Source organism: Lacerta agilis, chromosome 1 (assembly GCF_009819535.1).
Source record: "Lacerta agilis isolate rLacAgi1 chromosome 1, rLacAgi1.pri, whole genome shotgun sequence".
Lineage (NCBI taxonomy): Eukaryota > Metazoa > Chordata > Lepidosauria > Squamata > Lacertidae > Lacerta > Lacerta agilis.
The window spans coordinates 13,261,041-13,275,789 of record NC_046312.1 but is presented as its reverse complement, the minus strand read 5'-3'; the positions used below and the strand labels follow the sequence as shown (position 1 = coordinate 13,275,789).

The following is a 14,749-nucleotide window of genomic DNA, read 5'->3' as shown; positions in this document are numbered from 1 at the left end:
CCAAAAGACTAGTCGCCCCCTTTACTCTGCAGAAGGTAATTGCATTTTTATTTAGAATTGCGAAAGAAAAGAGTAAAAGCGAGCCGACCCCGTAGGCACGTTTACTCAGAAGTAAACTCCCGGTGGGTGGAAGAAAAAGCGACGAGATAACTGCATTTTGCGAGAACGACCACAGAAGTATAGATAAACCGTATATTGTGGGTTTTACCTGTCAGCCTTTCTCATCAACACTGCGCCCCCCCCGAAGTTGTTGGACTACAGTTCCCATCATCCCTGACCACTGCTCCTGCTAGCTAGGCATTGATGGGAGTTGTAGTCCAACAAACACACACCCTTAGCTCTTTGCAGCAGTTTCCAATTTAGGGAGGAAAGAGCAGCCGGTTGCAAAAACACGAACATTCACCGGATGGTTTTAAGCAAGTGTGAGACGGTAGGCTAAATGACGCAGGTCACACTGCAAGGCTTACATTCGAGTAAAGGTGCGGAAAGAAGGTTGTACTGCAAGGTTGCTTGCAGCAGGCCTAAACGCGCTTGAGTTTAAGTTGGACTTCGGATTCAAACTGGCTTGTGCAGTCCGTACGCACGTGCGCGCGCGCGACTAAACTGGGCGCAAGCCCAGTTTGAACGCGGCGGCAGTTACTTCTGAGCAGATCTGCGATGGAGAGCTCTGTACCGGAAGCCACGCCCATTAAAGAGGACTTGCAGAATTCTGCCCGCGGAATGTTTGGCACGTGGCTGGGGGCGGCGCCTAGCAATTAACCTGGGTTCTTAAGGGGTGCTGTGTGGCGACGTGGGCGCTGTCCCTGCTGGGGTGTCTTGGCTTGGTGAGGGGGCAGAGATGTTGCGGAAGCTCACCTTGGACCAGATCAGCGACTGGTTCACCATTGGCAAGGCCGTCAGCGGAGTAGAGTTCTTGGGGGGGCAGCCCCAGGCTGGTGGACCGGCTCACAGCCCGGGGGGGTCTGCGAAAGAGCAGGCCCCTTCTGCCAATGCGTATGTATTTCTGCGGGACAGGTTGTTGCTCCCCGTTATTTATTTATATTTTATTTTATTTTGTGTGCTTTACTGAAAGAATGAAAAAGCACAAAACGACACGTGCACAGAGTAAGATAAGACAACAAGAAACAGTACCCATGTAGAAAACAAAAAGGAACAAAAAAATAGTATTGAGTACATTACAAAAAAAGAGGGGGGAGCTTGTTATTGTAGCTAACAAGACCTTAATGTAATTTACCGTTATTTATTAGCTTTATTTGTAAGAACACCCCCCCCCCCAAAAAAAGCTGAACAACTTTCTCCATAGGAGCCCAGGGATATATATGGAGGGGGGTGTTTACTGGTTTGTTTTGTTCTTGTTTTTATTATGTACTGTTTTTGTGGTTCTATTCTGTGTTTTTAGGCTGTGAATTGCCCAGAGGTTTTTTTGATGGACAGCATTCAAATTTAATAAATAATAATTATTGGAGTACGTTAATCCCTTAGAAGAGTTGGGGGCTTGCAGGCTAATCTGCACAATCTATTTTTATTTATTACTTACCGTTATCACAGGGCAGTTTACAATACTGTATAAAAACACAAAAATGTGTAACATAGTAAAAATACCCCCCCCCCCCCGCAGGTTAAAAAGCCATAGATTATTTAATTTGTTCAAAGGAAAAATTGCTTTTTTCCAATAAAATATTCCAGGCAGCTGATGAAGTGTTCTCTTCAGGACTGCTTTGTAAGGATAAATAGGCTGGACCACAATCCTGTATGTGCTTACTCAAGAAGTAAGTGCTGTGGAGTTCACAGGGGCCTTACTCCCAGGTAGGGGGGCAGGATTGCTGCTTTTGTTGTTAAGATTATTTGTTCCTCATTGCAGGCAGGTGTGTGAAGCCCACTGTCCAAGAGAAATAGCCTCTTAGGAGTACTCTAAAGACATTTGAGGCCCCAGAGTGTATGTTATGTGTTTTGTTAGAAACAGAAGGGGAAAGGGGGGGGAGTATTTTAGGGGTATGACCCCACCTCAGTCGCCGGGAAAAGCAGGTGGTTGAGGCTGATTACCTGGCATGGGCATAGCCAGGATTTTTGTTGGGGGGGGGTGCAGGCCTTTTGTTGGGGCGGGCAGAAACTGTTAGCTATGTATTTTTTATTTTTATTTTTATTGGTGGGGGGGGGCAGTTGCCCCTCCCTGCCCCACTCCCACTATGCCCATGCTCCCTGGTAACATGGCTAATGTGTTAACTACTGTTTGTGACCTTTTTGAAGGCATCTCTTTGGCCCCTTTGAGAGAGGATGCTGGACTAGATGTGCTTTTGATATGCTCTCTTAGGTACTTACTTGATAGATTGTTTGATTTCCAAGCTAATCATGTTACCACCAGGTGATCAGCACTTCACTTGCCCACTTTGGCCCTGCAGACAGTTTTTGGAATGAAAGCAAAAGCTAACGTACAATAATCTAAAAACAGCAGCAGCAACAACAGCAACATGGGAGTCAATAAAATTAAAATCTAAGATGTATGAATTAGAATTACAGTTCAAAACTTCAAAGCCAGGATTCTTTAAGCGGCATACATTTAAAAATACCAGTGGGTAAGGTATGTCATGGTCAAATAAAACCTGACAGGTGTGTGCTCTCTCTCAAAAGTCACAAGACTGATTTATAAAGTTCTCTCTCCTAAGTGAGGAAAGAGCTTGAGGAAGAAGTGAAGTAAATTAGAATGTGTGAGAAAAGGTTTAATATTTACTAATAATAACAATAGACTGGAAACCAAAAGGGAAGGGATGGAGCAGAAATGTAATTGGATCATAGAGGAGGGATGGTGGAATAAATGGGAGTTTTGGGGGCAGGGAATAAGGTACAAGCTGAGTGTGAAAGGAGAAAGGGAGAAGAAATTAAAAGAGGGGGGTAAAAAATACTTAAGAGAGGCATGTGGGAGTGGGAAGGGAAAATGATATATATGTTTTTGGGTTCCCCCACAGGCAAGCATCTTCTGGCTGGCTGCTGTGAGAATAGGATCATAGAACTGTAGTGTTGGAAGGGACCACATGGGTCATCTAGTCCAACCCCCTGAAATGCAGGATTTTTTGCCCAAGGTGGGGTTTGTTGGGCCTTTGGCCTGATCCAGCAGGGCTCTGCTTACATTCTTCTCTTCCAAGGATTAACAGTACGATAGCAGCTGAGAGAAATTCTCTCCACCCCCCTCCATTCAGTCAACAGGTCGGAGTCAGTTGGGTGTAGTGGTTAGAGTATTGGACTTGGTCCCGATATCTCTGACCACTGGCAGTGATTATAAGGAGCTGATGTGATTTGTAGTCCAATGCTATCTACAGGGCCATCGATTCTCTGGCCCTCCCAACACCATAATTGCAGGCTGCACATTCACTACTGTTTGTGGAGGTCTTTGCATATCCTGCTGTGGAACCGTAGGTTGTTGCAGGGGTTTTTTGGGGGTGTGTGTGTCTGGAAGATAAATTTTGGGGAATAAGCCTTCATTTCTTTGGGAGGGCTTTATTTAAATAAAAAGGATAGGTGCGTAAAAGGCAGAAAATCAAGATCGTGCTGCAAAGGGGAATCGACGGAACTCTAGAGATCAGCTTGCTTGCATGAACAGTTTTTTTCCTCATGCTAGGAGTGCGTTGGATTCAACCTGCACAATTTATTTTATCCTAGGCATTGGGGCAGAAGAAATGTGTGTATGCAGTAGGAAACTAGAGTCCCGTTTTTACTTAAAAGCAAGTCCTATTGAATTCAGTGGGACTTATTTTCAGGTGAAGTGGGGTTAGGATTGCAGATTTTGCCTCTCGACTTTGCCTTTGCTATCTGGTAGCATAACCCTAAAATTGCACGCGTGTTAGTTGCTGCTCCGTAATGGTGGGAGTTAAATTTAGCTTGGATATGTTTGCGGAAAAGTCAATTCTGGCAACTATTTTCATTGATTTTCTGCTCTACTTATGTCAGTTGTGGCCACAGTTCCCACATGTCAATTTCAAGCTATGGGGGGCGGGGGGAGGACAGCCCTTCTGCATGACCCCCCACAACAAATGCTTGAGGGGAAAAGCATATATTGAAGTGTTTAAAAACAGACGAGCAGCATGTATATAAAAGCAAGCAAGATTGGAGTGTTTATACGTATGTATCACAAGTTGGTTTGTTTCTAGATCTAACCTGGAATTTTGCTGTGTAGGGAATCTTTTATTTTTTTAAATTATCCATTAACTCTGTATTAGAAAATACAGTCTTGTAAGGTAACGTAAGCCTGTTTAAACCACAGAAAAATAAGTATTACGACCATGGATGAAGCATGCAGGGACTGTATTTATTTATTTAAATTTCAAGCAGAGGTAGAGAAAAACTTGAAACTCCAAAGTTTCCAAACTCCACATCAAATGTGTTCAAAGAACCAGATGCTAGCTGGTTTCAGTTTTTGGGGTTTGTAGCCCTGGTTAATGCTTAAGCTCCTTTGGATCAGATACCTGTCCTCCCTTTTTTTATTTCACAAAAATTGTGTAGGCTGCCATGTGCTGTGGCAATCAGACTTAACAGATCTGTAATCCACTTTTTAACCCCACACTGCAGCATAGGACTTGTGGTTTATTTCTACCTCATGCCCGCCCTCCCCTTTAGGTACCAGTATTTTTCTACTTTAGGATGACTAGAAGCAGAGAAGATCAGAGCTCTTAAATTTGTTAAACGGTGTGGAAGTGCTGCATCGTTCTTACACAACTATTAACAATAGTAAATGAGTACTGTCCTTGGTTGTTGTTTTCTTTCCCTGCCTCTCCTTGAAAAAGCAAATAGTGGTGTCCATTGTTTTGTGATTTGCCTTAGACCAGAGTGCTTCCTATCTGCTGAAGACCAACGTTTATAAATAAGAGGAAAGGCTGTTTAATTTTTCCCTTTTTTACTGTTGAGTTTTCATTTCAGAGAGTAAATGACTTACTTTGGGAAGGATTTGCATGCCTGCCGACGACAGAACAATCTCCCCTTCCCTCGTTGCTATTGCTTTTCACAGTAATAATAATAATTATTTATTATTTATACCCTGACCATCTGGCTAGGTTTCCCCAGCCACTCTGGGCGGCTTCCAACAAAATATTAAAATACAGTAGTCCATCAAACATTAAAAGCTTCCCTAAACAGGGCTGCCTTCAGTTGTCTTCTAAAAGTCTGGTAGTTATTCTCTAACATAATAATTTATTATTTATACAGTGATTTCATTTAAAAAATATTGCAAACTGAAGTTTGCTACCGTACATGCTTATAGGAACATTATGAACAGCATACTTCGGACATCTCATTAAAAAGGTCTACTCTACAGTATGCATTGGGTTAGGAAGGTTCTTTTACACAACATGGTTAGCTAGCAAAACAGTAGAAAGAGGCTGGCATTCTAATTATCCTAAGGACTGTAAATTATATGCAAGTTGTAACAGGTTTAACATTCTGAATTTGCAGCAATGGGGCTGGAGTGGTGTAAAATTTTGTGATTTCTTCAGAGTTGTTGAATCTTGCTGAAAGCTGGTAACCGAGGGATATCGGAGGCAACCTTGGGAAGAGAGGGAAACTTAACTTGATGGGTAGTAATAGGGAAGATTCCAAATTCTGTGGGAGAAAGTTGGAAACATGCCCTGTGTGTTCTTGTCAACATAACTAGACACAGTCGGGATCTCCTCTTTGTCTGTTTTGCCTGAGTTGTCGCCAGGTGCTGCAAAGTGCATGGAGCAATTTGTATTCCAAACGTCGGCCAGCTGCTCCTGTTGAGCCTCTCTCTCCAGATTGGTTAGGAACTCTTTTAAAACTTGCTTGAATATGTACACAATTTCCCAAGGTAGAACGTCGTTTTCTGCCAGAACCTCACGGAATCTAGAAAGAAGAGGAGGGGGGAAACCCAAACAACCTGAATTCTAAGGTTGCTTCCAGACAACTTTTTTTAAAAAAATTAAATTAAATTGAGCATTCGTTCTGATTCCTTTGCTGGCTATTGCATGGAAGGGAATTTCCAGTAGATTTTCCCCATCACTTATTGCAAAAGTCTGATGTTTTGGGGAAGTGGTTTTGTTGCTTGATACCTCCCAATCAACTGTACATGAGCAACCTGAATTTGCTGGTATGTGCCTATTGCTTCTATCTGTTTTTGTTTTTGGTGGCAGCAGAGAAAGGTGTTCTGTCCTTTTTGTGGTTGCTTTCTAAAGACACCATCAAGAAAAAGGGGAGAATGGCGCTTGTAATACATCTTGATGTCATACAACAGTGGAAGCTGTTCTTCTCCCCCTTCCCATATTAAGCTGTCTGAGCAAGTTGATTCAAACTGACGTTGCCCTCCAGCCTTTTACTGGGCTCAAAAAGAGAGCATAGGATTGTTCTGATTTTCTTTTTTGAATTCCTGTACACTACCTGTGGGTGAAAAATTGTATGTATAGAATTAGGAATGTTTTAATGGAGAGCTTTTTTTAATAGGCTGCTTTTGTGAGTAGAACATGTTCGCTTTACCAGCAAGTGTATGAATTTGGATCGCGAGTCACTAGTTTCACAGCCACAGTGATAACCAAGCCAATTTTAAGCTATACACACTGGTGGGAAGGGTAGTTCATTCATATGTCGATACATATCATGTCTAGCAAAGATAGTGCATGCACCTGATTTTTAAATAATAACGACCTTTTAATAGGCATTGAATTTGTGTAGCAAAGCTAAAGTTTTGTTTCTAGAAGGCTTTAGCATTGACTTTTTGTTCATCACATTCTGGGAACAGATAAACCTTGAAAGTTAATCAACCTGCATTTAACTTGTACAGTTAAATTTGTCAAAATCGCTCCTATGCACACTTAGCTTGAGGTGACCCATTGAACTTGGAGGGATAAGCTAAGGCTAGAGTCTAGAGAGCATACTTGCAATGAACCATGTAACCACACTGAGGACTATCTACCTGGGGTTTACTTTCCAGAAGCATTATTAAGATGAAACTGCAAGGAAAAGTCTTTACAGTACTTGATTTTTTTTGCAGACACTAGGTAAATAAAACGGTGTTACCTGCTGAGAATGATTCCAGTTTGGCACGGTTGGATTTGGGAGCAAAGGACTTCAAGCTGTCTTTGTTCAGTAGCTGGGATAGTTATCTGAGGACTTTGCTGGCTCTTCAGCCAGTTGTAATCCACACTAGTTTTCTGAACTTTTTGTTCATTTTCTATCTCCTGTATCAGGCGCTCGCGTTCCTTGAGGTGCCATTTCAGTTCCCTCAGGAGGGTCTTGGTCACAACTTCTGAGCCAGGGTACTGTCCGGTCTTGTAGGAATAGTTTTTTGGCCATTTCATCCAGCCAAAGAATGGCATTTTGGCAGCTGATTTAAAAAGATGAGAGAGAAGGTTTTTCCTTCAGGTTTGTTTGGTGCAGTTACAACATGCGTAAATTACCACACAATCTGACACATGGAGGCGGAAATCCTGTACACACTTTACCTAGGAGCAAGGCCCATTGAACTCAGTGGGCCTTGTACCTGAGTAGACATCTATAGGCTCACACTATTTGGTAACAATCTGGACATATCAGCTTGCTCCCCCTTTACAACCAATTGGACTCAAAAATGTTTGGATTGGGTCAGATTATGCTGTGTGTATGTTTTATGTGTAAGCTTTTTGCACTATATGAAGAGGTAGCTAAGCAAAGCCCAAAAACTTCACAAATGTGATCTTTTACAGCACAGAGATAGAAAAGTTTTTCCACTGAATTTAATGGTTCCAGTTATTAAGATATGCATGTACAGAACATGAATACAGACACACATGTGGATTCCTGCAGTTTACTAAACTGTTAGAAATCTGGAAGTCCAGATCACTACCCTTCCCATGCACGACATTGGTCATTTCTGAGGCTTCTATATCCTTTGTTTCATTTTTAGTCAATACAATTTCTAAAGTCAATACAACTACTGTGCTTTTAATTTTCATTTTGTTAAGTTTTGAGTGAAATGACTCACCTACTTACTGTACTTATTGAAAGGCGTATCTTTCCCCAATGTGGCTGTGGATGAGTTTTGCTCGACGTGAAGGCTGTTTATTCCAGCATCGTTCTCTTTTACAGGCAGTTGCACATTCTGTAAAAAAGCAGACAAGCATTCCTCACTCTACCCACTTGAGAAAAGAGCACTGAAGATGGCACATGCATCCTTTTCCAGCTTCTGAGGTTGCTTAATTTGCTTCTTCTTACAGGAGAGAGAGCCTGTGCACTTGGACGTGGATCCTTCCGAAATCCTTCTCCCAAAGTCCATTCAGGGCTTCTGACTTTTATACAGTTTTGTCTTGAGCAGTAGTTGATCTGTTATGTGGGCTTTGTTTTGTTTTAAAAAATAAAGGCAAGGGCGAGGATTTCAGAAGCTTGTTACAGCTGTGATACGCATCCAAAGTTATTGTTGGTAGCCGGATGAACAACGATGGTCTGAAGTCATGCCAGATGTGCTTCTAGCTAAAGTTAAGACTGTCGGTTGGATGATGCGATGCTTGGATGTGCATAGCTGTAGGTCACAGTTTGGCGCTCTATTTCTATGCCTGTAGTGCTCTAAAAATAACCACGTTGCTTTCGTTGTCGAACTAAACTTTCAGGCCATTTTGATGCTGGATTCCCCCCCCCCCCTTTGTCCCCTCCTGTTAGACTTGGGGTAGAGGAAGAAGAGGACAGGTCAGAGCAGCTGCTCTGTTTACCTATCCACAGTTAATACACACATATATAACAAACCAATACAGCCTTGCGATAGCTTATCCAAACTGGATTTGTGCCAGTTGAGGGCTACTTGCACACAGAGAGATTCCTAGTCTATACTTCCCCTGATTAAATTAATCTCTTAGTATTTGCGTAGTTCTTATTTATAGTCCGCAGCTGTTAACGGTTTTGTGGGGTTTTTTTTTTAACATGATGAAGGTATTTAAAGAAGCAGCTTGCTTTGCTAGCACCTCCAATAAGCCATGAGAAACTTGGTTTTGAAAAATAAAAATCCTAGCTAGGATTTGGAAGTAAATGCGTGTAGCCTGGCCTAGGATGAGGCAGTCTTCAGTATGTCCACCTATCTCAGTGTTTTCTTCTCTGCCTGGCAGTGGCCTTCCAGATCTCAAGCAGAGAGAGCTTTCTTATCCTTGGCTTACCTGTTTTGTTCAAAAGGGGATGCCCGGAAACCTGTGAGCCTTCTGCTTCCAAAACACGATCTTAATTATTGAACGATGGCCCCCTCCAAGAAACCTAGATCCCAGACTCTTTTAAGAAACAATACCCAGGTCTTACTGCAGACTTTTCTCCTCCATTATGTGAATATGACTTCTTCCTTAGTCTGCCTCTGCTGACTGGCTGATTGGGGAGGGGAGAAATACCCCCTTTCAGATTCATTATATGTGTTGTTCGTGCAAAAAGTCTTAAATGGCCGTTTTGCCAAACCTTTTATTGCATTTCCTACCATAAACCTGAACAGAAAGTGTAGAATACAAGTCTATTCCGTTTTCCCCTCCCGCTGCTGTAATTTTCAGTGACAATATTCTCTTTTATAAGTGTTGGTCTCTCCCAGCCAGCCCCCTTCCCCCTCCGTTGTGTTGTATTGAACTGCGTCGTGTGGTAGAACGGCCATGCAGATCTGGCCTGGATGTCATGCAATATAAAGGGTGACGTGTGTGGCTGTTATTAAAGCCGATGTTACTTATATGTTGGAAAAATTCAGGTGTCAGTATTAATCATCCTCAATAGGGAGGCTTTCACATTGCATTGTGTTTGGGGCAGTACAAAAAAAACAGCAACACAAAAAACGGGGAAGAGACTGGACTTCCAGTGCCACAGCTGCCTTTGCAAAATTTCAGATGGAATTAAAATGTTCCCTGCCAACTTCTCCAGCAGAGTTGCCAGGGTCCCTGCACTCTTTTTTATTTTTATTTTTGTAAAAAACAAAAAAAGAAACCTGTACTGCAACTAGAAAGTTCTTTTTTTAAGAAAACCACTACCCTGTTACACATTCCCTTGGAGAATGCGATTCTTTTGCAAAAGGACTGAGTAAATTCTGTAACATGTATGTTCAGTGAGCAATCTGCTGGAGATAATAGGTTTACTTAAAATGTCTATAGTGTGGGTAGAAATTGTAAATGTCTGGCATTCCTCCCCCCCCCCCCCCAATGGCTGGATGCAGCAAAGCAAAGCTCAGGTAGGAATTTAGTTTGACAGACCTGCTGCGTTGGCATAAGTGCTAATGCTTCCATGGAAAAACTGGATTCTCTTCTCCACACACCCCTATGTATTTTCATAGGTAGGTAGATCATTTCAGAAAGTGCTAACTAATAATGAAATAATTTATGGTTGTGTGAATTCAAAGGGCTGGATGCTCTCTTTGCACTTCATGTTCCCAAAATTGACCCTGGCGTGACACCCAGACTGTTATACCATGCTGGCTTTGGGGTAATTTAGCACGCTTTTTTTGCGGGGTGGGGCGGGTGAAATAGCTGTAATCTCTTTTTGTAATGGCCCTGTTGCCATGTGGTCATAACCAGGAGGACATTACTGAAAGTGACTCTCTGCTGTGCAGCGATACTCTACCGTCTCCAAATGTGTTTCGATGCAACTTTTGCTAAGTTCGCTTGTGCTACTTGGTCCTGACACGAACAGACAAAAAGTTCTGAAATCTGCGGAGCAGGCAAATTTAAACCTGCTACGATTTCAGTGTCCCTCCCTTGTTTCAGATAAAGTGATGCTCTCTTGTAGCACGTTATGAAGAAAACAACTCTGCTTGATCTCAGCTGGCAAATGACTCATGGCCTGAAGTATTAACTTAAGATTTCTTTATTTTTTTTAATCTGGAGCAGTAAGTAGAGCTGGCCTCCTTACTTACATAAGGCTTCCCCTCTATCTTTGTTGCTTTTTAAAGACATATGTGCTATATTAACTGTACTAGATGAAGGCTTTTAATTAGTATTTGTATAGCACCCTTGATTCGTAGATCTCAGGGTGGCTCAAAATGGAAGCAAAGCAGATAAAAACACAAAAGGCATAATAAGAACGCAAAACCAAAAGAGAGACACCCCCCCCCTCCCGCAGACTAATGAATGTTTTCTGGGGAAGTGCCACAAAATGGCCGCCGTGGTGGGTGTTGCGTAACTCTAAACGTCTGCTGCATCTAAAAGAGCAGGAAAAAAGAAATGGCAACACAATATAGTATTCCCTCACCACACATTGGTGGGCAAAAAAGACACCTACATCAGCCACCACCCAATTCATTCCCTGAGAGAAGCTCTTTGCATCTCTTCTTTGTTCAAAATGGGAGGGATGGTGCTTGCCCCATTCTGGCATCCCTTCGAAATGGGAGCATGCGTAGGAGAGGCCAGAGCAAACAGGCTCTCGCATACGGCGTATTTTTGAGGGGATTATTTGCCGAGACCTTTATCAGGCACCACATGGGAGGTAATTGCAGGGACACGGGCACCTGTTTCTGCTGTGTAGACAACCCCTGGCCTAGGTTCCCGGAGAGCTGCTGCCAGTCAGAGTAGGCAGTATTGGGCTATTTTGAAAAGAAGCATCATGGGGTATAAGGCAACTTCCAATGTTGTGAGGCACTAGGGTGATGGCACTAGGTAGAAGTTGGACATAATGTTCTATGGACCAAATGTGCCTTCTTAAGAAGAAATTTTAAATAGCTTTGGAAGCCGGGGAAAGTCACAGAAAATTGTGGTTAGATTAGAAGGAGATGGGGGCACAGTATAAAAAAGGACTCTTATCCCAGGTAGGCTGCCTGGATTTTGGGCAAGGCTGGCCTGAGATGTGTCGCTGTCTGTGACAGAGCACCAATTGCTCTCCCCCCCCCACTTCCCCAAAGTTAAAGTGCATAATAGGCTTTGCACTAGAGGTAGAAATTGTCCTTCCTTGACAGTAAAAAAACAAAACCAAACACTTTAAAAATTGGGCTGCAGTTTTATTTATTTCCAGTGTAGAGAGAGCAGTTTTCATCATGCCTGGTCCCAGCGGTTTACAAAACAAACAATAAAGCAATCTGTCAGTCAAAATCAGGCATAGGCAAAATCGGCCCTCCAGATGTTTTGGGACTACAACTCCCATCATCCCTGACCACTGGTCCTGTTAGCTAGGGATGGTGGGAGTTGTAGTCCCAAAACATCTGGAGGGCCGAATTGGCCTATGCCTGGTCAAAATAGTACAGTGTATGAAACCCAAATAGCACAGCCTCAAAGCTAAGTTGGCACTGAACTGCTGCAGTAGCACAACACTCGGATTGCATTAATAAGGGTGTTTCCCGGTGTCCTGTTTATCAGGCTTTTGTGACGATTTGTGATCATGATGGTATCAAGGTGGTCATACGTAATCCCACTTTTAGTGCTGTTTGTTCCTGGAAGAGTTTTGGGGCAGTCACACTGCTTCATTTCCAATCAGTGTGTATCCAGTATGTTCCTGCTGAAATCCCATAACCTTTTATAGGTTTGGTGTTGCGTACAGCTGCATCAGAGGGGTGAAGTCTTAAGTTTTTATTTTACAGTCACCAGCATTTTTTACTCAAGAGAAACCATCAGCAGTGTCTTCTGTGGTCTTTCTAGGTGCGATCTAACCACTGGTGGTCTGTGGCCTGCAAATTTTAAAACTCCCTGGACTAATTATTAATGGAGACATTAAAACTCTTCAGTACAATTCCTATGTCAGAATGACCCCTAGTAGTCCTATTTAGGGCTTATGATTGACATGTCTTGGCTATGTGCTTGAGCTGCTTTGGGCTGAAAGCTGAAAGCCTGGACATGACAGCTGACTGACAAGGTTAAGTTGATGGCCATCTCATTGGTGGGGGGTGGGGGGTGTTGCAGGCTTTATAATGTACAAATGTGAGCTTGCCCTTCAAGAGAACTCTTTAACTGCCAAGGGGTTCTTTTCTATATATTTTTCACATTCAGAAGTGAAGCAAGGGGTGTGTACCTGAGTTGCGATTGATTTCTCTCTTCCCCCTCCCTCCTCAAAACAAACCTTCACTTAAATGATGCTGTGGTCCTTTCCAAGGGAAAAAATGAGAATGGTAGGCAAGACTCAACAGATAAACTATGGTCAGAAATTTGTGGAATAAGATGGCTGTGAGATCAGGGAATATTAAAGTCATTCTGGGCCTAGAAGTGGTGACTGGGCAGGTTGAATGCAAGGCCTGTAAGCTGCACACCTTTTGTACGTAGCTTGTATAGTTAGCACTGAAACCCACCCCCCTTTTGGGTTAAGAATTTAGATTTTATTCTGCAGTTCTACATAGTCTTCAATATTTATAACTGTTAAGCCTGAAGCTTTGAAATTCTGAAAAGGTACGCGTCACGCTAGTTAATGCAGTGGCGCATTAGGGTTTTTGAATTAATGAGTTTTCCATTCCTCCCCTTCCTTTCCCGAATCAGCCTATTTTAGTAGCTGAATTCAAGCGTCTTCCAGTTTTGAATGCTACCTTGTCTACTAAAGGAAAGGCCACAGCCCCTGTCTGCCGTTTACATCAGTTGAAAACTCTTCAGCGAGTGTATTATTATTATTATTATTATTGTTGTTGTTGTTGTTGTTGTTAATATAATAGCAACACTGCTGGATCACACTAAAGCAGGGGTAGGCAACCTAAGGCCTGGGGGCCGGATGTGACCCAATCGTCCGGGAATCAGCATGTTTTTACATGAGTAGAATGTGTGCTTTTATTTAAAATGCATCTCTGGGTTATTTGTGCGGCATAGGAATTTATTCACCCCCCCCCCCAAATATAGTCTGGCCTACGACATGGTCTGAGGGATTGTAGATTGGCCCACGGCTGAAAAAGGTTGCTGACTCCTGCACTAAAGGCATGTATACTAATACATGGGTAGGCAAACTAAGGCCCGGGGGCCGGATCCAGCCCAATCACCTTCTAAATCCGGCCCGTGGATGGTCCAGGAATCAGCGTGTTTTTACATGAGTAGAATGTGTCCTTTTATTTAAAATGCATCTTGGTTATTTGTGGGGCATAGGAATTCATCCCCCCCCCAAAAATATAGTCCAGCCCCCCACAAGGTCTGAGGGATACTGGACCGGCCCCCTGCTGAAAAAGTTTGCTGACCCCTGTAGTAACACATACCGTGTCCCACAGTGACCAGCCAGAAGACTTGGGAAGGCAATCAAACAGGACATAGTTGAATGGTGGAACTCCTGTAGTATGTAGTGAAGGCCACAGATTTTTATCGCTTTAATGGAGGACTAGATTAATTTCATGGATGATAAGGTTTTCAGTGGCCACTAGCTAAGACAGCTGTGTACTTCCACCAATGTCAAAGGTGGCATTTGTCACTGAATATCAGTTTTTAGGGAAGGTTGTTGGGGAGAATGCTGTTCCTTGCAGGTTTCCTGTTGAGGCATCTTGTTGGTCACTGTGAGGACAGGAGTCTGAACTAGATAGGACCTTGGCCTGATCCAGCAGGAGTTGTCTTTTAGGAGCACAAGAGCACTCTCCCATTTTCTCCAGTGGCGGATAGTTCAGAGACCTGCTGCCGTTGCCATGTCTAGTACACAGTGCTTTTTTCTTCTTCTGGCGGAACGTGCCGGAACCCAGTTCCGGCATCCTTTCTTGGCCCCTGCCTTGTGCCACCACCACCTTCGCCATCCTCCCTGCCTTGAGCGTTCGCGCCCCGGAGCATGGTGGGGAGTGATGGTGATGCCAGCGGCGCAAAGCACGGTGGGAGATCCGACGTTGCTAGGCTGCCCACACACACGTCAAAAGCAAAGCAAGAGTATCGCTGCCGGATTAGGCTCGTGCAAC

The 14,749-nt window shown here is 43.2% G+C and overlaps 2 protein-coding genes across 2 annotated transcripts in view; one reads left to right on the top strand and one right to left on the bottom strand.

Moving 5' to 3' along the window:
• Positions 1-796: 796 nt before the first annotated feature.
• Positions 797-14,749, top strand: part of TDRD9 (tudor domain containing 9) — a 78,945-nt gene continuing 64,992 nt past the window's right edge. Inside the window, exon 1 of the mRNA XM_033138755.1 lies at positions 797-993. Within this exon, the coding sequence (XP_032994646.1) occupies positions 839-993 (155 nt within the window). The 5' untranslated portion in view covers positions 797-838. The remainder of the gene's footprint in view (positions 994-14,749) is intronic.
• On the bottom strand, positions 5,207-8,632 carry RD3L (retinal degeneration 3 like). The gene is made up of 3 exons (XM_033138733.1): positions 7,958-8,632; positions 7,015-7,321; positions 5,207-5,847 (listed from the first exon to the last, which is right to left on the bottom strand). The coding sequence occupies exons 2-3, from the start codon at positions 7,311-7,313 to the stop codon at positions 5,550-5,552; spliced, it is 597 nt and encodes a 198-aa protein (XP_032994624.1). The 5' UTR covers positions 7,314-7,321; positions 7,958-8,632; the 3' UTR covers positions 5,207-5,549.

What these genes read in the sequence shown, in the direction of transcription:
- RD3L (XM_033138733.1), bottom strand. Translation starts at nt 7,313, where the DNA reads ATGCCATTCTTTGGCTGGATGAAATGGCCAAAAAACTATTCCTACAAG. An exon ending in ACTGGAATCATTCTCAGCAG is followed by an intron (nt 5,848 to 7,014) that starts GTAACACCGTTT and finishes TCTTCTTTCTAG; the next exon opens with ATTCCGTGAGGTTCTGGCAG.